General features: G+C 22.9%; 1 protein-coding gene across 1 annotated transcript in view; it reads left to right on the top strand.

Moving 5' to 3' along the window:
- LOC127279222 (atrial natriuretic peptide-converting enzyme-like) overlaps positions 1 to 25,531 on the top strand; it is a 50,122-nt gene that overhangs the window by 22,265 nt on the left and 2,326 nt on the right. The window contains exons 3-10 of the mRNA XM_051301456.1: positions 3,379 to 3,562; positions 15,891 to 16,104; positions 20,500 to 20,871; positions 21,446 to 21,678; positions 24,264 to 24,470; positions 24,666 to 24,879; positions 25,096 to 25,241; positions 25,330 to 25,501. Of these exons, the coding sequence (XP_051157413.1) occupies positions 3,379 to 3,562; positions 15,891 to 16,104; positions 20,500 to 20,871; positions 21,446 to 21,678; positions 24,264 to 24,470; positions 24,666 to 24,879; positions 25,096 to 25,241; positions 25,330 to 25,501 (1,742 nt within the window). The remainder of the gene's footprint in view (positions 1 to 3,378; positions 3,563 to 15,890; positions 16,105 to 20,499; positions 20,872 to 21,445; positions 21,679 to 24,263; positions 24,471 to 24,665; positions 24,880 to 25,095; positions 25,242 to 25,329; positions 25,502 to 25,531) is intronic.

Genomic DNA, 25,531 nt, shown 5'->3' with positions numbered 1-25,531 from the left:
CAACAGTATTAAAATGTTTATAACAATAGCAGAAGAAACCCTTTGTGGAAAATATTTCACGTTTCTATATACAGTTACTATGGAATTCTACTATTTTCCATATTAGCCACTGAATAGTTTAACTATACAGAAACTAGCTAGAAATTTAACGCTGCGATCAACAATTTTTTAGGTAGAGCCCGTTTTCACCGTGTGGATAAATTTAATCTTCTGAGAGGTTAAAGGTAGTAGATATATTCTTTTGCGCAGAAGCAAACATTCTGCGCAGAAGAATAATATATCTACTGACTTTAACCTCTCAGAGGATTAAATTTAACCCACACGGTGAAAAAAATAATTTCTAAGTGGAATATTTTTAAAAAATGCGAGTGTTTAATTAATTTCTTAATTTTCTAGTAAATGTTATACAATAGTTTACTGTATATACTATTTATATGACGTTTCAATATTGTCGATGCTGATATATATTTAGTGATTATGCAGTTTTCAAATGTCGAAAGTATTTATGAAACTATTAATTCACTTTCTAGTCACGACATTCTTTGTGGTCTAGACAAATTTTCGTTGTTTAATATTTTTTTCCATTGTAATTTTTACAATACTTTTGACAAATGTTAGAATTTTTTTGTTTCTTACATTAAAAAAAAGAAATTAAAAATAACATAAATAGAGGTGGTTTACCATAGAGATAAACAATCGTGAACCCACTGACAGTTATTGACCACTTATATAATTTACAAAAAGAAAAAATTACTACTAAGAAATAAAATAAAATGTAAATCAAATAAAAATTATAAAATCATAATAAAATAAAAATAAAATATTATTTATGAAATACACAATTATATAATATTTTGTCTTGTATATATTTTAATTTTTTTAAAACAATTTTTGTATTTGAAACAAATTTGAATAATTATTAATTGTAATCAATAAAAAAAGTATTTGATTTTTAAAACGATCGAGTGTTCACTGAGAAAACTATATGTTTGATTTAAACATATTTTGTTTGAATTAAACTTAAAATGTCTTTGATATACAGTCAAACGTATTTAAGTTTACTTTAAACATATTTTTTGGTCGATAGAATAGAATATTTTTTAAGTTTAATTCAAACATATTATAATTTTGATTTGAAATATGAAGTTTTTAAGCATATTTTATGTTTAATTCAAATATAATTTTTCTTAAATCAAACAGAACATTCAAACAAATAATATGTTTAAAATAATATGGTAGATATTTTCAATATATTAAATTTGAACATACAAACTGTGTTGAATCAAACAAAATCATTTTAACTGATGTTTATGTTTGAAACAAATAATTCTTTTTCTCAGTGTTGTTCAAAAAAAAAGTTAATTTTTATATGATGTATATAATTATTAATTATTCTCTTATTCTCTTATAATTTTAATTTAAAGAAGGATTTATTTATTTACACAATCGAATTATGTCCAGAAAAATGTACGATATACTATTTAATTGACTCAAATAATAATTATTTGATAATAGTCAAGTAACCGATTATTTGAATCAAATAAATTTTTTTTTCAGTGTGGATTGAGTCTAATTTTGATGCATACAAAATTATTGCCATTAATAATATTTTCTTTTTTTTTGACAAAATATTAAAACTCACACACAATAAACCAAAGAATTCATATTGACTTGAGGAAATTGAAAATCCTGAGGAGACGTAAAATGCTCTTAAAGTGCATTTAAAAATTTTTATTGCATTTAATTAAATTTTTTACATAATTAAAAAGAGATTAATTTTTTTAAGAGATTTATATTTTTCGAGAACTTTTGTTGGAAATTTAATAAAATATCCATACCTTATGGGATTAGCTAATGTTATTTTATTTTTTTTTCTCATTTATTTTTAATTAAACAAAGAAAATCCGTGTTTCGATATTTAATCGTTTTACATGCAAAACTATATGAAGCAATCAACTTGATATTATGCAGCTTACTACTATACTATTTCACGATAATAAAAAGAAACAGTTTAATAAAAAAAAAAAAATTTACCGCTTTTTCTTTATATTTATAATCTAATATGCATTTTACTTTAAATATGAATTTTATTTGTGTATAAATAGTAATTACGTTGAAAGCGTTTAACAAAATGCGATAATATTTACTTTTACTAAATTCTCAACTATTGCATGAAGCTTGATATAATAGCAGTTTTATGTTTCATTATATACTACTGGAGTAACGTGAAAATAAAGAAGTGCGATTATTACAGAGAAAATTATTATGAGAAAGAGAGACGGAAGTCAGTGTGCGGATTGTCGAGATATTTAATATAATGGAATATCGTGTTCTGACGAGAAGTCTCTCTTTGGTCTTTTGTACGTGCTCAACAAATGTCTCTCTTTCTCTCTCTCTCTCTCTCAAAAGGGAAACTGAGCGATATAAAGGAAAAACGAAAGATTCTTTTTGAGCATTAAATCGAGCTTGATTCCTTTTCTCTTTCAGCCTTTGCCAATTTTATGGTTCAAAGCTATATACGAAAAACTACTGTTTAATACAAATATACTTTTTCTCGATATACAGAAACACTATACTGCAGCAATTTTTACTTTATTTGAAAATAATAAGTCTTTTTATTTTAGGAAAAAAAAAAAGATTTATGAAACTGATTCAAATTAGTAAATATTTTCACTAAATTCTAGTGAAATTAGGTCACAGGATTATTTCATAAAAATCATTTTCATTTTTAAACATTTTTAAATTATAAATTTTCCAAAAATCGACTTTTCTTAATTTTATTTGACTAAAATGACTTTTTTGCGCCTTAAATTCGATACAAGGCCTGCATAATTCTGATTCAATGAAATTTAAAGTGATTCGAATTTTTAAATATAAAAATTTCTAATTGACCGATTCATCATTTGTCAGAATTTTCATTTGTTCGAAATTGCAAATGACCGAAAAAACATAACCTACAAAAAGATTTTGGCGCAATTTTTTAAATTGACCAATCAGAAATAAAATCGTGATTGCTAAATTTTAAAAATCGCGCCGAAATCTTTTTCTAGGTTATATTTGTTCGGGCATTTTTAATTTCGGACAAATAAAATTTTGGTGCTTTAATAATTCTATCAAATAACAATTCGTGTAAGTAATAATTCGGACAAATATAAAGATTCGATTAAATTAAATTTTTTGTGAAGATCTTACTCAAGTGCTTCAGTTTGCTAAATTGAAATTATTTTCAAATTTGGAAAATTGGTTGATTTTTTTTTGACATTTTAAAAGTGAGAGTTATATATAAAAAATGTGTAAAAATGAAACAATATAGAATAAATAATAAAAAAAATTATTGCAAACTGTAAATTAAAATTCCTTTCTTCTTTTCTGTTTTAGATGTCAATAAGCACTGTCAGCACAAGAAGGTTTAGCCGAGCTGGAACACCAAGCTCAATACTTTCATCGGATAGTGATATTCGATTTACCCGGAAGCTAGGAAGTCAATATCGTTGTGGTTGCTGTGTGCTTGCTGCTTTTCTGCTCTTTTTACTCTTTTCCGGAGTTTCTATATACCTTGGTTGTAAGTAATTCAACAGAACATTTTGTTCAATTTATTGTTTCACTCATCACTCAATAAAAAAAAATATATATATATACAACAAGGGGATTATCTCCGACAAAAATTTTTGAAAAGAAAATAACGAATATTCCAATTTTTAAGCATAGATAGAATTTTTTATTTGTTGCCTGTTTTTCTGGCATTGAAAAAGATATAAATTGAACTTTTGATAAAATGAAAAAAATTAAAAGTTAAAAAGTTAATTAAAAGTTGTTTCTAAAATAATGTAAATTTTTTATTTCAACTCAAAAATTTAAACTGATTTAGATTTATATGGAATAGAATTTAATCGTTATAAAGTACATTAAATAAATTGAGATACAAATTCATTTAGACTGCATGTGAAAATTAAAACGAATTGCAAGTGCAGGTCCGAATTGAACCCAAATTTAATTTGATAGAAATTGGTTATTGAAGGATTAAACTCAAACTCGAACTGCTAAGGATTTATAACCTATAGCTATTTAAAATTGACCAATCAGAAATTATCAAGAAATTCGTGATTGGTCAATTTTTAAAAATCGCGCCAAAATATTTTTGAAGGTTATGTTTGTTCGGACATTTGCAATTTCGGTCTAATGAAAATTTGGTGTTTTAATAGAAATCTATCAAATAATAATTCTGTTCAATATCAATTAGAAAAATAAAAATTCGCCTAACAAATAATTATATCCAATAAATTTTTTTTTCTCAACCAAAAGATTTCCAGATTCATTGAAACTGTAAAGTGAAATTTCGCACAAATTGAATAGCTTCTCATCATTATCAGAAATGTTAGTAATTTTTTCAGTGCCGACAGATATAATGTTTAAGGCAATATTGCCTTAATTTGGAATAAATTAATTTCGCAAATCAATTGTAAAAATGATTGAAAAGTCAATACGATTTCAAACTCAACTTTAGATATTCATTTGAATTTGAAAAATAAATTGAAAATTGTGATTCCTATATATTAACGACGAATTTATTCAAAATTAGACACGGATTTATAAAATGAATACTGAACTGAAATGGAAATGCAAATTTTTTTAAGGCTATGCGAATATGTTTTAAAATAAAATTCGATTGACTGGAAAAATAGTTTTCTGATTGATTCGAAATTGAATTTGTCTAATATTGAACAAAAAAAAAAAAAAGAGAATTTTTTTTTCCACGTCAGAAATAAGTTCTGAAATACGTTTTTCTGAGTTTTTTTTTTCACGAAAGATTTTCTGGGGAAATATATAAAAATTTGAAGACTATAAAAGCAGTTGAGGAAACCTCTGATTGAAGCAAAATTTCATTAAATGGAAACCTTGAACATGACAGAGACAAATTGTTAGCTCAAAGTGACAAAGTTACCATTGATTTTTCCATGCTTTCTATATAAAAGAGAAGAGTGAGTCCGAAAAAGAAGTTTTAGAGCAGTTTCTCTCTTTCTCGATTCACTTCTCTCATCAGGATTCGCGGCATTTCAAGAATCCTCTTTCGCATTACTATATTACTTCGGTCCTTGAACTCGGCATAACCAAGTCTAGAATTCATCGAGTTGGAAAATGCGATCGCTTTGAAGTCGATCTGGAAAAGCATAATACCTATATATATATATATTTGAGAGAGAGAAAGAGAAAAGAGACTCGATTCACTGTAATTTTCAACCTCGAATCAAATTAACTCGTCTGAAACCGTGACCAATTCACGGCTCTTGCATTTTGCCAGGCTGTAAATTCGTGATCGACGTTTTCCTTCATCTTCTACTTATATTCGCAATCTGATCGCTCAAAATGTTTAACTCAATTTTAAAAAATTTCGTCCACATCTTTCCGTCGAATTGTTTGTTCGGTCATATTTTTAATTTCTGAAAAATAAAAATTCGGCATCTTAAAAATTTTATCAATTAAAAATTAGGACAAAAAAAAATTCGGCATTTTAAAAATTCTCTATCAATTAAAAATTAGGACAAATAAAAAATTCGGTAGCTAAAAAAAGTTTGTTAAGTTAAAATTCGTATAAAAAGAAAATCTATCAAATTTTAATTCAAAAATTCAAAATTTGTCCAAAAAACTATTCAATTCTAATAAAATACTTTTAAAATAAAAATTCTAATTAATGATTTTTATGAAATTTTTCATATTTTTAAACAAAGTCTTTGAAAAAAAAATTTTAAAGACTAATAAATGAAAGAAAAATAATAATATATAAGAAAAAAAACTCTTACTTATTATTAAAATGAATTAAATTTGCAGATAATGGAACCGTGAAAAGATATTACACATTACATACAAAAGTGCGAATGAGAATATGTAGATTTAATTTTGCATTTTTTCCCGCCTTCAAAAGAATCTTTCAATAAGTTTCGCTATACAGTTTCTGTTAATTAAAGTGTGCATTTCATATGCATATAATTATTTCAATTAGAAACCGTTGATTTCATATATATATATATATAGTTGATGGGAAAAAGCTTAAAGATTTAATATTTAGAAAACGTCAATTGTTTGCGTAGGAAAAATATAAAATAATTTTCAAACAATTAAAATTTTAATAGAATTCAATTTTAAATAGATTTAAATAGTTAAATGATTAAATATTTAATTAATTTTTTGACGATTTATTTGAATTGTGAATAAATTAATAGTGTAAATAAATTTAAAAATGTTTTTAAACTTTTTGTTGAAAATGAAAAAAAAGTGAAAATTTTTTTAAGAATGTTTCGTTTTTAATTTGAAGAAAAAAATAATATATATATATTTAAAACGAATTGATAATTCTTTATAATATACATTCAATTTTTTTTATATTTATTTAAAATAAAAGGATTTATATCAATAAATATTAAATAAATAAAATTAAACAATTTTTAAAAATTATTTTTGTAGTTAAAAATAAATTTATTTGTATCAAATAATTATTATTTGAGATGGTATTTGTTTCAAATACAGAAATTAATGATTCAAATACAGTTTATTTAATTCAAATAAAAATTATTTTATTCAAGTATGATATTATTAGTAATATTATATAAATATTGATTACCAATTTATAATTTATTTAATTTATTATATATTTAGTTTTTTTAAAAGCACCTTAATTACACAGGCACACAAAAAATAAAAAGCTATTTGGCCGAGACACTATACTAGTCTATTTCCATGTATTTTTTCACGCTGAATCCGAATCCGAAGACAGAATTATCAGATTGGCTTTTATTTTTGAGATAAACTCAAAAAACTGCTCAGAAAGAAAAATAAAATCAAAAAGTTAAAAAATTTTTGAACGTCACTGCGATAGTGTAATTCCATGTATTTTTTGTCGCTGAATTCGAATCCAAAGTCAGAATTGTTAGATTCGCTCAAATTTTTGAGATAATTGCAAAAAAACGCAAGTAACAAAAAACTCAAAATACTCAAAATTAGTTTTTTGGAATTATCTTCTAAATTTGAGCCAATCTGTCAATTCTGACTTCGAATTCGGATTCAGCGTGAAAAAATACATGAAAATGCACTATCGTAGTGTTTCGGCAAAAAAAATTATCTGTGCCCCTAATTCAGAATTTTTATCAGTTTTTGGCGATTTTAGCTCAAAGAAATTTTTTTTTGCCGAAACACTACGATAGTGCATTTTTATGTATTTTTTCACGCTGAATCCGAATTCGAAGTCAGAATTGACAGATTGGTTCAAATTTTGAGAATAATTCCAAAAAACTGATTTTGAGTTTTTTTTTACTTGCGTTTTTTTGCAATTATCTCAAAAATTTGAGCGAATCTAACAATTCTGACTTTGGATTCGGATTCAGCGACAAAAAATACATAGAATTACACTATGGCAGTGACATTCAAAAATTTTTTAACTTTTTGATTTTATTTTTCTTTCTGAGCAGTTTTTTGAGTTTATCTCAAAAATAAAAGCCAATCTGATAATTCTGTCTTCGGATTCGGATTCAGCGTGAAAAAATACATGAAAATAGCCACAAAATTTGAGATTATTTGTTTATTAATGTTAAAAATATAATTGAGAGAATTTCAAAAATGTCAGTTAATAAATTAATTAAATTTGGAAATAAAAATTTTATGATTTAATTTACTTAACAATTCAAATAAATTAATGAACGTAATACACTTTTCTATACTTGCGTTTGCTATATTTAATAATTTTAATTTATCACATACGTGTTAATATAATATACAATATAAAATTTCATTACTGGCTGCGCTTTTGTTAAAATTTCAACAGCATAGTAAAGTTATATATGAAACATCTTCCTTGTGGAAAATTAAAAAGTTTTAACAGTGAATATATATATATAAGAAAAATATGTCAAATAATTTATATGCTAGACGAAGTGTAACAGAAAGGAAAAAAAAAAGTGTTGCCAGTGCGTATTAATTTGAGACGAACACAGTGGAGTAGATTGTAATGAATATGCGTTTCTGCAGGTGCAGAGAGCTTATAGCACAGCGAGTAGATTATGTCCTAGAATATTATCGTGTCCTAGAAAGTAAACCGAGTCGATCTTGTTATTTGGTCATTTGTATTAACTAACCATGCCAAGTTATTTCCAGTGATAATGGCAATTTTGGTTGAAATTCGATTTTCATGACGAGCAATTGAAATATCGCAAGGACGCAACTCCCCACCTTTAAGGTCATGTCTTTAAATGCCCTCGTTGTTTCAGTGTGAATCGAACAAAGCATGACTCTTCTCATACATACGTACTTCTCTGGGTCTGTGTAACTTGGTCAAACCGTTATCCTTCCTTCTCGTTTTATTTGTGAAGGAAGTCTTTTCAATGAACGTTACGTCCGTCCTTTCCCACCTCCGATTTCTCATTACTGAACCACTTTCTTTGAGAAAAAAAAAAAGATAAGAATTTTTTGACATTTTAAATTCTTGGCGCATTCTTTTCATCTAACAACTTTACCTCTTTTCAATATTTTCACTTTATTAATGACAAACATGTATATATATATCGATGTAATAAATTATTATTAGAATTTCTCTGGTATAAAATGTAATGTCAAAAATTTATAACAAGATAGTAAAAAATTATTTATCGCTTCAACTAAATATTTATGTGGAATAAAAAGTAATTGGTTAATTATTGTAATAAAAAAAAAATTGCTTTAAATTTTCATACTTTATAATAATTTTTCTAAGAGACGATTTTTTTCTCAATATTTTACAAAATAGTGCACATTGAAAAAAAAATTTATTTGTATCAAATAATATTTGAGTCAATTAAATGGTATATTAGTACATTATTCTGAACATAATTCGATTGTGTAAATAAATATATTTTTTTAAATTAAAATTATAAAAGAATAATTAATAATTATATAAATCATATAAAAATTATCTTTTTTCTTGAATAATACTCGATCGTTTTAAAAATCAAATTCTTTTCTTTTTTTATTGATTTCATTTAATAATTATTCTTAATATTTGTTTCAAATCCAGAAATTATTGGTTCAAATAAAAATTATTTGCTTCACTGTTTTCTTGAAATTCGAGTCCTAATTATTATTTTGTAAAATAAATTTTTACAGCTATAAAATTCTCACAAATTGACACAAAAATTATATGTTAAAGGAAAATGTCGTTGATAAATTCTTACACGTAGAAAATTGTTTTTTTTTTAATAATACTATCGGAAAAAAAATTTTTAATAAAATTTACCTGTGTTTTTACATTTTTTAACGTGAAAATTGATTGGCTATTTTATTATTACATTTGCGTAAAATTCAATTGTGTTGGAATTATCGAAAATTAGCATTCACAGACAAGCAATAACGATCGATTGTATGAGTGAGTATGAGTAACGTATAAGTATATATCTTTTGCAAACTCTATATCTCGGTCGACCCGTTATTTCTTAGCGTTGTAAGACCTCAATAGACCGCATCACCTTTCTGCTTCTTCGTATTCGTTTTTCTGACTCTCTCGCCTTTCTTCCTCTCTGCCAAACTGACTCATGAAATTCGATCAACGTCCGTTTTTTCTCTCTTTTTTTTTAACTACCGCACTACTATTCATTTATTTAAATCACAAAAAAAGAACAAACATTTGCACAATCAAATTATCTTATTTGTTTTCTATTACAATACAAACTAATAAATCACTGTTAAATTGAAATTCTTTTATAATATACACTGAGAAAAAATAATTAGTTGCGCAACAAAATCGTTTAGCATTTTTGGTTGTAACAATATTTTGGTTGGTATAATATTAAAAAAGAAATTGTTTTTGTGAACAGTATTATATTTTGTTGACCTTGTGTAGGGTTGTCATGGTAACGTATAAGAGAGAGAAATAAGAATATTTTTTATTTCTCTCACTCTTATACGTTGCCATGACGATCCTACTTAAATGGCTGATCTGTGATCGTACCTTTAAGGTGTTCGCGCATGCGCATCTAATTGAAAGGGAAAATGAACCATAACCTCAAAACAAGTGACATTTTATTACATATTTACGTTTACAAATCTATTCTCTTTTAACTTAAATATACTAAATTGGAAGTATAATAACAAAAGTTCCAGGACTCATCAATAAAAGAAAGTGTAATATAATTGACCACGTACTATTATACTTTTATATATTTACGTTTAAAAATCTATTCTTTTTTAGCCTTAACCGATACAAAATTTTAAGTATTTAGTGTAGTGTAAATATGGCTATATCTAGACAAGAAACAAATATTTTGTATTGTCAAAGAAATAAAATTCTATTCTATTCTAAAAAAAAAAAATATTTTCTCAAAAAATAAAGTAATTGATATGGAAACGTTCTAAAAACCACTCAACAGAATAATACTCAACCAGTTTGGTTGCTTATACTAATAAAATTATTTCTTCGGCCCAAATACATGCTTGGATTAAATATTTTTCTCCAAATGTAAATACAAAATATTTATTTATTTTATTAAAATATAAATAAAAATAGAAAAAAAAATATATATTTTAATATTTTGAATAATATTTTGCCCATTTCAATGTTTATATTAAGATATTTTGAAAGCTGAAAAGTTTAAAAGCCGGTTTCGCAAACTTCGATTAAGCAGTTAATTCCCAACCTCGATTAAGTCTTTACCCAACTATGAGCGGTTTCAACTTCCTTCAATCAGTGATAAACTTTTACTCATGGTTACTAAATTATAATTTACCCTCTAAAAAGTACCATTTATAACTTATGAATATTATAAGCTTAATTTACATTTCACAAAAAAAAGAACCTCTGGGATATGTTATATGAAACCAATGAAAAATTCAGTGTAATTTAAAATATACTAATGATAATGAAAAAGTATAAATATAAAAAATACTACCGTGTTTTGTATCTAAATCGGACAAAACATGAATTGCAATTTTCAAATTCAAAACTCACGAAATTTTTAATGAAAATTTTCATCAAAATATTCATGGAAAATGTTTGTAGTCTCTATATATATTTAAATCCCAGAATGTAATCGCAAAATATCAAAATGTCAGAAAAAAATATTTAAATTTATATTATGTATAGAGTTTTTTGTTTTCGAAATATTTATACATGAGAAGAAAAAAAATAGATTCTTTGTTGTAAATAGTAATTTGGTATATTCACTCTATTAAAAATAAGTTGAAAATTCAACTACTTTTCTTCACATAAATTCGGAATTGAATTGAAAAAAGATGAATTTTAAAACTTAGAGTATATAAAATTAATATATAAATTAAATAATTAAATTTTAATTTAAAAAAAAAATTTGAATTTGATTTTTATTTGAATTTACTCTTTGATTTAAATTACAATTTAAATGTAGGTAAATGACCCTTTTATTTAAATCGTGATTTAAATCATTTCCAGCCCTGTTTTTTAATTTAAAGGAGAACATTTCAAAATGTAATAACGATAAAAATGTAACTTTAAATAAAAAAAATCTCTTTAATTGCGAAAAAAGATCTCAAAGATTTAAAGTTAATTAATATTCTTTTTTTTTTAAATAAAATTTAAAATTTACATAAATGATAAAGTAAAACTAAAGTTTATGGATTATCCGCAGTTTCTTGTTGAAAATTCAACAAACCAGATGAATGGAGGTATAAACCTATTTTGAAATTGATTTTACTAAATTTCGTTATAGGGGACTTTGTGCTCGATAGAAATTAAGTTTTCCAATCTTGACCGTTATTATCGGAAAAGTTGGGAAAAGCTTCGAAAAGCTTTAAAACATATCTCCGGGAAGAGGGATTTTTACCAGAGAAGCGAATCATATATGTATTATATATGGCGCATCCTATCTAGAAAAGAAAATATATGTATATCTTAGGAAAATAATCAATCTTTTTAAGGGGAGGGTCCACACTGAAATTTTAATCTATTGAAAGTTTTGTTGTTATTAGGCAAACAATTTTTTTTCTGATATTAGAATTTAAAAATGTTTTATCAAAATTAAAAAAAATATATATTTTTTTCATATACATAATTTCATACATATAAATATTTTTGTTAAATATTTCGAAATGTGTTATGAATTTAATAATAGGCCTCAAAAAATTATTATTTATAAATATTTTTATTTTTTTTAATTTTTAATTTTTAATTTCTATTTTTTACTTTTTTATATTTTAAAATAATTACCAGTGAAATTTTAATTAATCAAAATATACTTTTTGTAAAGTTGTCAACCTTTTTTCGAACCTAGAATTATATTCCATTATGGAAAATTGAAGAAATTTTTAGCTTTTTTGTAAAAAAAAACTTTTTTAGAAATTTTATTTTTCGAAAAAAATAAATTTTTTTCCGAACCTCTTCTCGACCCTAGAATCATATTTCATTATGAAAAATTGATAAAAATTTTAGCTGTTTTGCATTTTTTTAAAAACTTTTTTAGAAATTTTATTTTTTGAAACCCACACGATTAATTGTTCAGAATGATGAAATAAAAGTAAAATAAAAAGAAGTTCTTCATTTCTGAATATTAAAGTTAAATATTATAAAAAATTTTAATTAATAAATTTCTAAATTTATTTTATTCAAATAAATATTTATATGTATTAAGTAATTATTATTTAAATAAAATAAGTTGATATTTGTTTTAATAATTACAGAAATTATTGCTTCAAATAAAAATTATTTGGTTCAAGTAAATAATTATTTTTGATAATAATCAAGATTATTTGAATAAAATAATTTTTTTTTCCTATAATTAAAAATATGTTTTTATTTTGAAAGAATAATATAAATAATTTATTTTATTATAATTATGTTCAAAAATTAATTTAAAAATTGTCCCAATTTCAATTGATTTAAAACAAATTGAAAATAATAATTTTAATTAAATTATATAGACGTTCAAAATGCAGAAGTAAAAATTTTTATGGTGAATATAATTTTAATTTAAATTCAAATAAAATTTATTTGGTCCAAGTAAATATTTATTTGATAATAGTCAAATAATTTGTATCAGATAAATAAATAATAAAATAATGAAACAAAATTTGAAACATAAAATATTTAAACAATGAAATGGTTGTGCAGTCATAAAGTGTAGCGTTTATCGTATAATTTAAACATAATTAAAATGTGGTAATTATATTTCGAAAAAAAGAATTGTTTAACACAAGTCAGAGATAACTGTATATAATACATATAAGTGTAGCAGGTAGAAAATTACAGTGATTAAATCGAATATAATGCGGTTTGTATATACGCTAATTACTTTAAATATTTTATGCGCCATTATCCAGCTGGTTGAATAACTTATTGTTATTGGTGGTTACTGAAATACGTATTAATTAGAAACGATGGTCATACGGCTTTCCTATCTAAATCATCAACTTGTGTAAATATTTCAACTATTGTTGTATATAAAAAAAAAAAAAAAAAAAAAAAAAAAAAAAAAAACTAAAAAATTGTAAGAAACTAACATTTGTGATGTTGACATTTGAGATCGTGTGTGTAGAGCACAACATATATCAATTCACAAGCCTCGAGCGTTCACCTTTCACCGTTTCTGTACCTGTGGCTTGTTATTATTTTTTTTTTCTACAATAAAGTTCATTTTTCTTTTGCAAAAAAATGTCCAATAAGATAAAAAATATTCCGGTTTATTTATTTAATTATTCTTTTATTACAATATTTTTTAATAATCATATAATAGAAGATCAATTAATTTTTTAATATTTTAGTTGGAAAAGTAAAGGCAATAAGATATTTATTATAAAATAGATTATGCAATATATATCTGTAATTATATAAATAATAAAATAAAATATGTATAACGATGATGTTAAAGTGAGTATGGTATTTGTAATTGTATGGGTATTTCAGCTATAGTTTTAAAAAGTCTATTCTTAAATCCAAACAATGGATAAGATCGACATTCTTAAAGCTGGACGTGACATAGTCTTTTAGACTGTATATACTAAATTTTAAATTTCAATTTCGAAGACAAGACGAATTTTACTCTTTTTTTTCAAAAAAACAATTGATTTCCATTCTTTAAAAATAGATCTCATTTTTTTTTGAGTCTATTTTCGTTTTCAAACTCTGAAATTTTACCTTTGTACAAAATTTTGAAAAATTAAGTTTAAGGCATTTCGTTATTTAAAAATCAGAAAAAACTTTACTATCACTATTTCTTAAAAGGTTTAAAAAAAAGAATTTAAAAATTTTACTTTAAATTATAACAAAATTATTGACTTTTCAAAAATCAAAATATTTTCTTTTGGATAAATTTAGTTGAAAATTTTTAATTCACTGATACATATATTTATTTTTACAAAAGAAAACTAAACTTAAAAATGAATATTTTGAAAAATGTTACCATAAAGTTAAAGATTAAAATAAAGAAAAAATCTAAATTTTTTTTAAATTATGATTTTTATCATCCCTGTTAAAAAAAATCAATCTGAAATTAAAATAACACCAGGCCTCGGATTATACGACTTTTTCGACTATTTTCGACTTATTTTAATAAAATGCGACTATTTCGACTTTTTTTTTTACAGTTTTTAAACAAATTTTTAAATAAAATATATTTTTTTAGTATAAAATGCAGATCTTCTTCAGATCTTGTTTATTTCAATTATTTAACAAATTTTTAACTAAAATTCTTCACTAAATTAATTATTTTTAATAATTTTAATGAAATTCATTACAAATTCAATTATTTCAAATTATTTTTCAATTAAAATTTTTATGAAATTTAACAATTGTTTATAATTTTAAAAAAATATCAAATAAAATTACCAAAAATTTTTAATTCAAAATCAAATAAAGTTCAATTATTTTCAAAAATTTCAATTCAAAATCAACTAAAATTCAATTATTACCCAAAATTTCAATTCAAAATTAATTATTATCAAAATTTTCAACCAAAAATGAACTAAAATTAAATTATTATCCAAAATTTCAATTGAAATTCAATTATTTTCAAAAATTTGAATTTAAAAGCTTCTAAAATTTTCTATCGAAAAATTTTTGAAATTTAATAATTTCAATTATAACTCTCCGGAAATTTAATTATTTTTAACGATTTTTATAATATTCTTCAAAAATTCTACTTTCTGAAACCATTTTGCAATTAAAATTCAATTATTTTCAAAAATTTGAATTTAAAAGCTTCTAAACTTTAATTAATTCTAAAATTTTCCATCGAAAATTTAAAAAATGTTATCTGAAATTATTTGATAAATTATTTTTAGTTTTGTAAAATTTAATTATTGTCTGAAAATTAACAAAATCTTTTAAAATTCAATTATTTCTAAAAATTTCAACTTTAAACCCTTCCAAAAGTATTATTATTTTTAAAAAAATTTGATTTAAAAATCTGTAAAATATTTTTGTTAAAATAAAAAAAAATCGACTTTTTTTAGAATATAAATCGACTAAAACGACTTTTTTGTGTGCCTTAAGTCGATCCGAGGCCTGTAACACTTTAAATTTATTAAGCTTTTCAAAACAGGGTGTTTTATGGGATGTATAAATAATAATAATAAACAATAATAAACATAAAATAATAATAAATAAAATGATGCATATTAAAATCAATTATTTAATTTTAATTATTAAAGTTATTTCGAATTTATGATTGGGTTACAATTAGAGTGTCTTTTATAATTAAATGAATAATATTATTATTGTTCCGATAAATTATTTTTAATAATTTTTCTGTTAAAATTTACGTAAATAATAATAATAATTTAATAATAATTTGATGATAATAATAATATTAATAATAATAATAATAATAATATATAAATTAAAGAGTATTATTATATTTATCACGTACTGTGCCTTTAATAATATAATTTTTTTTTTCTTTTTGCAGATACGTTCCTAGTTTCAGACCCTCCTGGCGACCAGATTTTTCTGGCAGCATTTGGAGTAATCAGAGGTGATTCTTTTACTCCTGAGTTAGCAGATACGTCCACTGAGACATTTAGGATACGTTCCAGAGAATATCGGGATCGTCTAAATCTTATATTCCGAAGGAGCGCCTTAAAACTCTCCTTCATTACCTCTGATATTCTCGCTTTCGATGGGTAAATTATTTAATAAATTTTATTATTATTAAAAATTACAAAATAGACAAAAAATTACTATAAACCATTTTTTTTAAAAAAAGTTTTATTTATTTATAATTTTTTTTCTATATAATTTTAACGATTCACTTGAAAATATTATATAAGTATTTTTTTCATGTGCCTAAAATTCTGAACGTTTTAATAAATGAAAAATTTGTTTCCTACTTTTTAAACATTAAAATTTTATTGTAAAATATTGCTTTCTGTATCGAAAAATAAATGAATCATTTTGTTATTTAATAATAAATAAATTAATAAATAAATATAATTATTTATTAATATACTGAAAAAAAAATTTATTTAATTCAAATACCGGTGTATTTGGTTATTATCAAATAAATATTCACTTGAATCAAATATTTATTTGATAATAACCAAATACACCGGTATTTGAATAAAATAATTTTTTTTTTCAGTGTAAAATAAATATAATTTTTTATTTATAATAAAAATATATTTATTTATTATTTATTTTTTATTGTGGTAGTAATTTAAACAAAAATTCATAGACCAAAATAATAATAATATTCAGAAAAAGTCGGAAAAAGTACAAATATTCAAAAAAAATGTACTAATCCGAAGTTGCCAAAAAAATGGCCAATATCCAAAACTTAAAAGTTCCAAAATACAAAAATTTCAAAAAATATTTCCAAAATAATTTTATTAAATGAACCGAAAATTTAATTTATTGTTAAACAAATTGACATTTAATGCAATGCTGAAAATTTAATAACAACAAACAAAATTCCACACAACGTGAAGTTGCACTACAAAAGTTGACTTTCAAATTTTCTATTTTTATATTGAAATTAATAATGTTTATGATCAACAATTAGAAAAACAAATTATTTTTTAAAATAGAAAATTATACAATTTTTTTATCCAGAAAAATATTTTTTTAAATAATTTTTTTAATTAATACACATTGAATTTTTTATCCAAAAAAAATTTATCTGAAAATCGTTTATCATAAACGTTATAAACTTTTGCATCGTTTTTTTAAAAGAATTTTTGGAAAAAATATCCATTGGAAAAAATAATTTTTGTAGAAAAAACGTCCATTGGAAAAAAAAATTTTTGGAAAAATAATAATTTTGAAAATTTGGCATTGGCACATTTATTTTGATTTCCTTTAGGTACACATTATTTTTTCTTGATTTAATAAATATTTTGTTACAGAAATATAATTAGTGTCCTATTAACTTTGAACCTACAAACGACATAATAAAAGAAATAATTAAAGTAAAAAGGAGTTAAAGATCATTATAAACACTTTCTACATTAGGCAGAATATCTGTTAAATTACTTGAATAATGGAATACACAGTTGAGTTCACACATATTGTAGCTGCGAAATCTTCGGAAAGTCGGATGCTCTCGAATCATATTGTCTTGAGAGAAAATCGTATATACTCTCATATATAGCTTTCTCGTGGATGTTATTAGATTTGTAGAGTATAGAGTGTAGAGTTCAAATGTTCATGTACATGTACTCGATACTGCGTGAAAATTTCTCTGTACCTTATATAGCATCAAAATAGAAATTGTTTATCGGCTTTATATAGTCTAAATATCGTAATAGAGAATCACGATAGCTTGTATTGTATATATTATACAAGTTTATATATATGCAAGTAAAAGCGTACCAAAGTGCCTGCAACGAGAAGAAAATAACTAACTTGAGACACACCCTCTTCATGAAATACTATTTTATTATATAACAATGCAGTTGCAGCTGTAGACATAACACAAAAGTCAACATTGTAATTAAAATTACTAAATCTAATATCTACCACATTTTACACAACCTTTAGCAGCTCATTAAACACCAAGTATCTTCTTTATTGTACTCTTATGTAATATATTACAAATCTACATTAGTTGTAATAGCTTTGACTTTTTACACCATCAAAATTTTTTATTCCAATTTTTTTATATTAATTAACAAATTTTTATTTACTTTTTTTATTTTTTATTCACTATTAATTTTATTTTTTAAGTTTACGGAAAAGAAAATTTGCAAACTTTTGGAGAAAATAATTCTATTTATTTTAAATTGAAAAACAAAAATAAATAAAAACATATTTGTCTCATATTTTTTTCAATAACAAATTTTCATTGGTACAAAAATAAAATGTTTATTTAAAATAAATATTCATGAAAGAAATTAAATCTACAATTTAAAAGCATTGATTTAAACTCATGAATGTTGAAAAATAATTTACTAGTTTATTGAGATTTTTTTTTAAAGTTTTGAACATATGTATAGTAATTTAGAAAACACAAAAATATAAATTTTCATTCTTTCTATAAATAATTAAATATTTGACACAAATCTTGAATTTATGAAATTTTTTTTTTTAAATTATTTAGGACAAATTTCAATATACATGTAAATATTTATTAGTTACAGCATTTCTTTGATTAAAATTTTATTAAAATCGATTTAAACTTAAATTTTTTTAGAATTATTATAATCAATCGTCAATTTAATTATTGGAAATTCAAGTTATTCAAATTTTAATTTTTCTAAATTTTAACTCATTGAAGTTTCAAATTATGCGATTTTTAATTTTTCCAAATTTTAATTTATTTAAGTTTCAAATTATCCGAATTTCAATATGTCAAAATTTTAATTTTTCTAAATTTTAACTAATTGAAGTTTCAAAAACTGCGAATTTTAATTGATTTGAGTTTTATAATATCCGAATTTCAATTTTTTCCAAATTTTTTTTTTATTTTATTTGTAACAAAATATTTAACAAAATATCAATACTTAAATATTGAATTTATTTAAGTTTCAAATTATCCGAATTTTAATTTTTCCAAATTTTATTTGATTTAAGTTTCAAATTATCCGAATTTCAATTTGTCCAAATTTTTATTGATTTAAGTTTCAAATTATCCGAATTTGAATTTGTTCAAATTTTAATTTTTTAAGTTTCAAATTATCCGAATTTCAATTTGTCCAAATTTTAATTTTTTAAGTTTTAAATTATCCAAATTTCAATATATCCAAATTTTAATTTTTCTAAATTTTAACTAATTGAAGTTTTAAAATATTCGAATTTTAATTGATTTGAGTTTTAAAATATCCGAATTTCAATTTGTTTAAATTTTAATTGATTTAAGTTTCAAATTATCTAAATTTCAATTTTTTCCGAATTTTAATTGTTTTTTTTTAATTATCGGAATATTAATTTATCAAAATTGTAATTGACTTAAGTTTCAATTTTTTTTTCAATTTTAATCTATTAATGTTTCAATCATTGATGACAAATTTTAATTACTAAAAATTTGAATAGATACGAATTATTTATTTTGCACGTTAATTCTTTTTAATATTAGAGAAATTGAAAAATGTAATTTTGCGGCAACCTTGAATAAATTTTTATATTTATTCTTGCTTAAATAATTAAAAATATTCTAAAAGGACAGTGGCTGTAAAGATTTATGAATCTGAAAATTTTATTTAAATTAATTTGTTCTATTTCTTAATTAATTTTACTTAAATAGAAAAAATCGTACTTTAATTTTTATTCATTATTCGAAAAAATCTCCTCATCTGAAATTATAATAAATAATTAATAAATCTGATATATCTAGTACAGATTTAATATCAAAAAACAAAAATCATTTTTATAAATAAGTTTTAGGAAAAATGGATTTAAAGTAGCATGTATTTGGACGCCAATAAAAAATTCGATCCAGAGAAAATATATATTTTTGCCGATGACTGACACGTGTTTGGAAACAGATGCACTTATGTTATCAATTTTTTAAATCAATTTGCTCGAGTGTCGAAATATTTCCCGATAAAAAAAAAAATTTATATATTTGGTTTCCGCATATCCAAAAATATGAAAACAAAAAGATTATTTAATTTTGCTTTTTTCTGATTCAATGTATATAATAATTTAATTAATTTCATATTGTATAAAGTTTTAAATTTGCTTTTGTTGAAAATAATGTTACATTTCAGTCGTTCATAGTGATTTTAATTAAAAAACAGTGAATACAAAATAATTTCTTTTAATTAAAAAAGTTTATATTTGCATACCTGCAATTTTTACTTTTTAAAAATTGATTTTTTTATCTCTGTATTTTTATAATGAAAAAGTAAAAATATATTAAATAGAAATTAAATTAAATTAGAAATTTAATTAGAAATTAATTAGATATTAAATAGAGAATTAAATAGAAAATTATTAATTAAATATTTTCTGAAATTGTAAATTAATATAGGACATTGTGCAACTAGTGGCGAATAAGTGAGTGATATCACCACGTGTTGCATACATGAAATTACTTCCCTTGTTTACTGAATTTAATTGAATTGAATTTATTTTTTCAGAGTGGAGGGTAAAAATCTGGTGGTTCATTTTGAAGTGAGATTCGATCCAAGATTCCGAACAATTGAAGTATCGGACGTGATAAATATATTATCTAAGGAGATCAATCCAGCTACCTCGAGATATCTTATAAATTTAACAATTGATCCAAAGAGCCTGGAAGTTCAGGAAAGTATAAGTGCATTAAATGCCCAGGTCGCATTACAAACGACCATCTCGACAATTCCTCCAACTACAACACCTTCACCTCCAAGAAGATGCAGTCCAGTGGAACTATCCTATTGCAAAAATCTCCCTTACAATATCACCTCTTATCCTAATCTAATTGGACATCAATCCCTACAGGAAGTTGAAGACGACGTCATTGCCTTCAGGTACAAATCCAAACAGCAAAGCTAATACAATCAATAATTGTGTTATTTCCAATTATGTAAAATTTCATTACTGTCTGAAATTTAACAATATTATTTAAAATTCATTTATCTCTAAAAATACAATTATTTTTAATAATTTTAATATTTTCTCTAAAAATTCAATTATTTAAAAAAGTTTCAAATTTTATAAAAATTAAAATTTAATTTGTTAAAAGCAATAATTTTAATTTCGCAGTTACCTAAATAATTAAATTATTGAATTTTTTAAAAACGATAAAATTTTCAAAAAGTTTTAGTTAACTTTTTTTTTAAAATAACATAATTAAATTGATTTAATAAAAATAAATCAATATTGTCTGGAATTCACAATTTATTAAAAAAATTTTTTAATAATATTCAGTGAATGGGAACAATTTTAAATATTTAATTTGAAAATTTTTAGTTCTTTGTAAAGAATTTTTTATTTTATTTTCAATAGGAATTTTATATTGTTTTTAAAATTTTGACAATGTGAAGAACAAAATGATAACATATTTTTTTTATTAATTAAATGAAATTTAATGTTTTTCCTCAGGGAATTAGTCGATTCCGAATGCTACAGACTGGCTTACGATTTTGTGTGCCAAGCACTTCAACCAGCTTGTTCCCCAGGAGAGTTTGAAGATGTTTTACATTTGCCTTGCAGAAGCTTCTGTAAGGAATTTTGGTCTGGTTGCGGCAGTCGTTTGCCCGAAAAATTAAAGCGAGCTTTAGATTGCTCCAATTTTCCAGAATACGCTGATTATGGAAGCTGTAGACCAAAACCTGGTAAATTTTCTTATTATTATTAATTATCTCTTTAAAATTCAATAAAAAAAATGCTAATTAATAAAATTATACATTAAAAACAATTTTAAATGTAAAAATCACAATTTCAATGGTTAATTTAAATTTTTATCAATTATTATTAATTTTATAAAATTTATTTAAAATTATAAATTTTTTTTTAAATTATAAATTTAGAAAAAAATATTACTAACAAAACTGTGAACAAAAAGTTTCATAGTTTTGATTCGTCGATATTTTCAAAAAAAAAAATGTAAGCAATACAGAGCTCAATGTTTCAAGTTCTAAACAAACTTATCTTCACGAGATAAGTTTAAGAGTTATGAGACTTTCGAAAGTTAAATCCAAATCTTTGTCTAGTTTTATCGAAAAGAATTTCTTTGGAAATTCTAAATTTTGGACTCTATCCAGATAGCACAAGAGTTTGCGGCAAACAATAAAATAAATTTGACCTTTCAAAGTACATATACATATGTACTTCTATTACCCTTTGAGAATTATATATATAAAAATAAATATTGTATATAATACAAATACATTCGAAGCGTATTTTTTTAAATGTTTATTTTATTCAAAATAAAAGTATTGTTAAATTTTATCAACTTTCTTAAAAGAGGGAAAATTCTATTTATATTTTTTGTTATTTTATTTATATATTTTTTCCCATGATACCTTATTCATACAAGTCGTTACCCTTTCCATACAGTATCTTAAAACAAAATAAGAGAAAAAATTGGAGAAAAAATATAGAAATTTTACCAATATTGAAGCAATATTGCAATTTAAAATGCTATGGGAATTCTTGCCTTTATCAATCCATTATTGACGATATTAATAAAAATAATTTCTTTTTTGAACCAATATTTATTTACTGCAGTACAAGGTTTCGGTTATTGCCAGAAAATTTCATTTTACTTTATTAAAAAATATAAGTTTTTTACTCCAATTTCTTTTTTTCACAGAAATTATCTTTTTCTTTTGGAAATTTATTTTTTACCACATGGACAAAGTTCTCAATTTTTACCTCACTCGTTTTTTTTTATGGAAACGAATTATCGATTTTTATTTCTTTTTTTTCTTTTCTACTACTTTTTATTTTCTTCAATTTTCGGTTTTTTTTCATTTCATTTTTGGTTTTTTTTATTCTACTTAAATTTTCTCTTCAAAATTCATTTTTTCGGAATTCCTAAAGTTGATTTATTTATTTACTTTTGCAAACTGACCTAAAATTCTTATTAATTTTTTTTTATTTTTTACTTTTGTTATCATCTTTTTATAATTTTAAATAATTGAATTTCTTTCCTCTAAGTCTCCTTCTGGAAATTGACAATTTTTCTATTCTTCAACATTGTAATTCCTTAATTATTTTGTATATTATTCCTCTATATTTTGTTTTTACTTTCTATATTATTATTTTTTTTATTCTTTCAAACTTTCTTTTTTTGTAATTCTAAAAATTACAATTATATAAATTACATTTATAATTTTAAATAAATAAATTTTTTCCAAAAAATCTCCTTTTATTTTGTCAATTTCTAAAATTGTCGATTTTTCTTTTCTTCAATATTGTAATTCCTCAGTTTTTCTATTTTGCTTCTTTTTTATTTTATTTTCTAAATTATCATATTTTTTTATTCTTTTGCACTTATTCCTTCAAATTTTCTTTTTTTTTGTAATTCCACAAATTCTCTTTTTATTTTGTCAATTTCTAAAATTGGTGATGTTTCTTTTCTTCTTCTATAACTATACGAATATTTTATATTTTTAATTCAGTTATTAGAAGGCATTATTATTAATTATAATTTAACATATAAACTTTAAAATTTTGTAATTTTAAATTAAGTGGTTTATTCCTTTATTCACAATTATTTTATTACTTTATTTTTTAAGCTTGAGGGAAAGAAAAATTGTAAAACTTTGTAAAAGTAATACAATGAAAAAAATAAATTAAGTAGTTTATTTTAAAAATGTTAAACAAAAATAAATTTTAATAATATTCGTTAATTAAATTTTTTTTAATAACTAATTATAATAATTTTTTTGAAATAAAAATTAATACATTTTTAGTTTATTAACAACAATTGGAGTGTGAAATATTATAATTTTATTAAAATAATAAAAACAGAAAAATATTCAAGAAATAACAAAAAAATTTGAAATTTATCATTTAAAATTTAATTTTCGTTTAAAATATTTAATTTATAATTAGACAAATATTGACAATATTCCCAATCTTGCACTGAATTGACGTAAGATATTGGATGTTGATTAGTAGTAATTGGAGTAAAGTGACGTATCCGTCGTGAGCGAGTGAAAGCTAGAGGGAATATTTTCAATTTTTAAAAAGATTTTATTCTTGTGATTTTCACAAATAAAATATTATATCAAGTTGAGAAATAACTGGAACATCAATTTTATTTACTTTCTCTTCAATATTGACTGAATATAATTGGGTGCTATTTGGATAAGATAAAGTTTGTCATATAATTTTATTATCAAATAAATAAATATTTTCTTTTTTTTTAATAATAGCAAATTGAAGACAATTCATTGTTCTATTGATTTAGGTTGTGTGGAAGAGTTGAAGGAAAATGCTTTGTCTCCGAGAATCTGTGATGGAGTTGTAGACTGTCCGGATTTAAGTGACGAAAGAAATTGTGCTTATTGTCGAGATGGTTATATGCACTGTGGAGTGGGAAGAACTTGTATTCCAAAGATAAAAAGATGCGATGGAAAGAAAGACTGTCCTAATGGCAGTGATGAAAAAGACTGCTGTTAGTATAAATTTATTTCTCCTAAAATTTTTCAATATTAATTAAAAATTTTTTTTATTTATTTTCATTTATTATTTTTGTTCTTTTATTTATTCTCTTTTTGATAATTATATAATGAATTAAATAATAAATATTTGCCAAGGCAAATATTAAATATAATTAAAATCTAAAATAAATATTTGAATTTACTTTCAGTAATGCTTGCTAAGAGTATCAGCGATGCAAAATCTCTACCTCAGGACACTCCTCATTTGGCTCGATATTTTAGAGAAGGTTTTGTAGTCTTTAATGAAAAAGGTACTGTCGGGAAATTGTGTACCGAAAATTTAAACAAAACTTTACCATCCAAAGACGTGGAATTGGTTTTGCAAACCGTTGCCACTTCCCTTTGCTCTATTTTATCTTTCACGTAAGTCAAAAATTTAAATTAAATATAAACATTGAATATAGAAGCTAAAATAAATACAATTTTCTCTATTCAGCGAAAATCTCTTTTATATTGACAATAAAATAATTTTTTTCATTACGTTTTCATTTAGTTATTTTAATTTTTTTAAATTATTTTTCTTAAAATGTGTTGATTATTTCAAATTTTAGAGATAAAAATGAAAATAATTTTTTACAGAGGAGTGGAATCAGCAGAAATAAGAAGAGACGAAGAAGAAGGAGTACCTTATGTTCAGATGGAAAATCCTCTGGCATCAGAAATAAGCTTTGTAAGGGCTCTCTGTCCCAGTAAAAATGTTATGTATGTACGCTGTGCACCACTTGGTAAGTTATTTTTTCCGCTGAATATTTTCGGTATCGATTTTAAGAAACTAAACGAATAAATTAAAAAAAAAAAAAAAATTTGTTCCAGAATGTGGAATTCAAGCTTTAAGAACCAAAGGAGGAGTTCAAGGCCTAAATAAAATAGCAGAGCCTGGTGATTGGCCTTGGCACGTTGCCCTTTTAAAGGAAGATGTTCATGTTTGTGATGCTACTCTTGTTGCAGAAAGTTGGATAATCACTACAGCCTCCTGCTTCCAAGGGTGAGAATCCGCATTACATTTTTTTAAATT

Source organism: Leptopilina boulardi, unplaced genomic scaffold, assembly GCF_019393585.1.
Source record: "Leptopilina boulardi isolate dan_hultmark-lab unplaced genomic scaffold, ZJU_Lbou_2.1 LbouV2_214, whole genome shotgun sequence".
In the NCBI taxonomy this organism is placed as follows: Eukaryota; Metazoa; Arthropoda; class Insecta; order Hymenoptera; family Figitidae; genus Leptopilina; species Leptopilina boulardi.
Note: the sequence above shows the minus strand (reverse complement) of the source record. Positions and strands in the feature narration are given on the sequence as shown.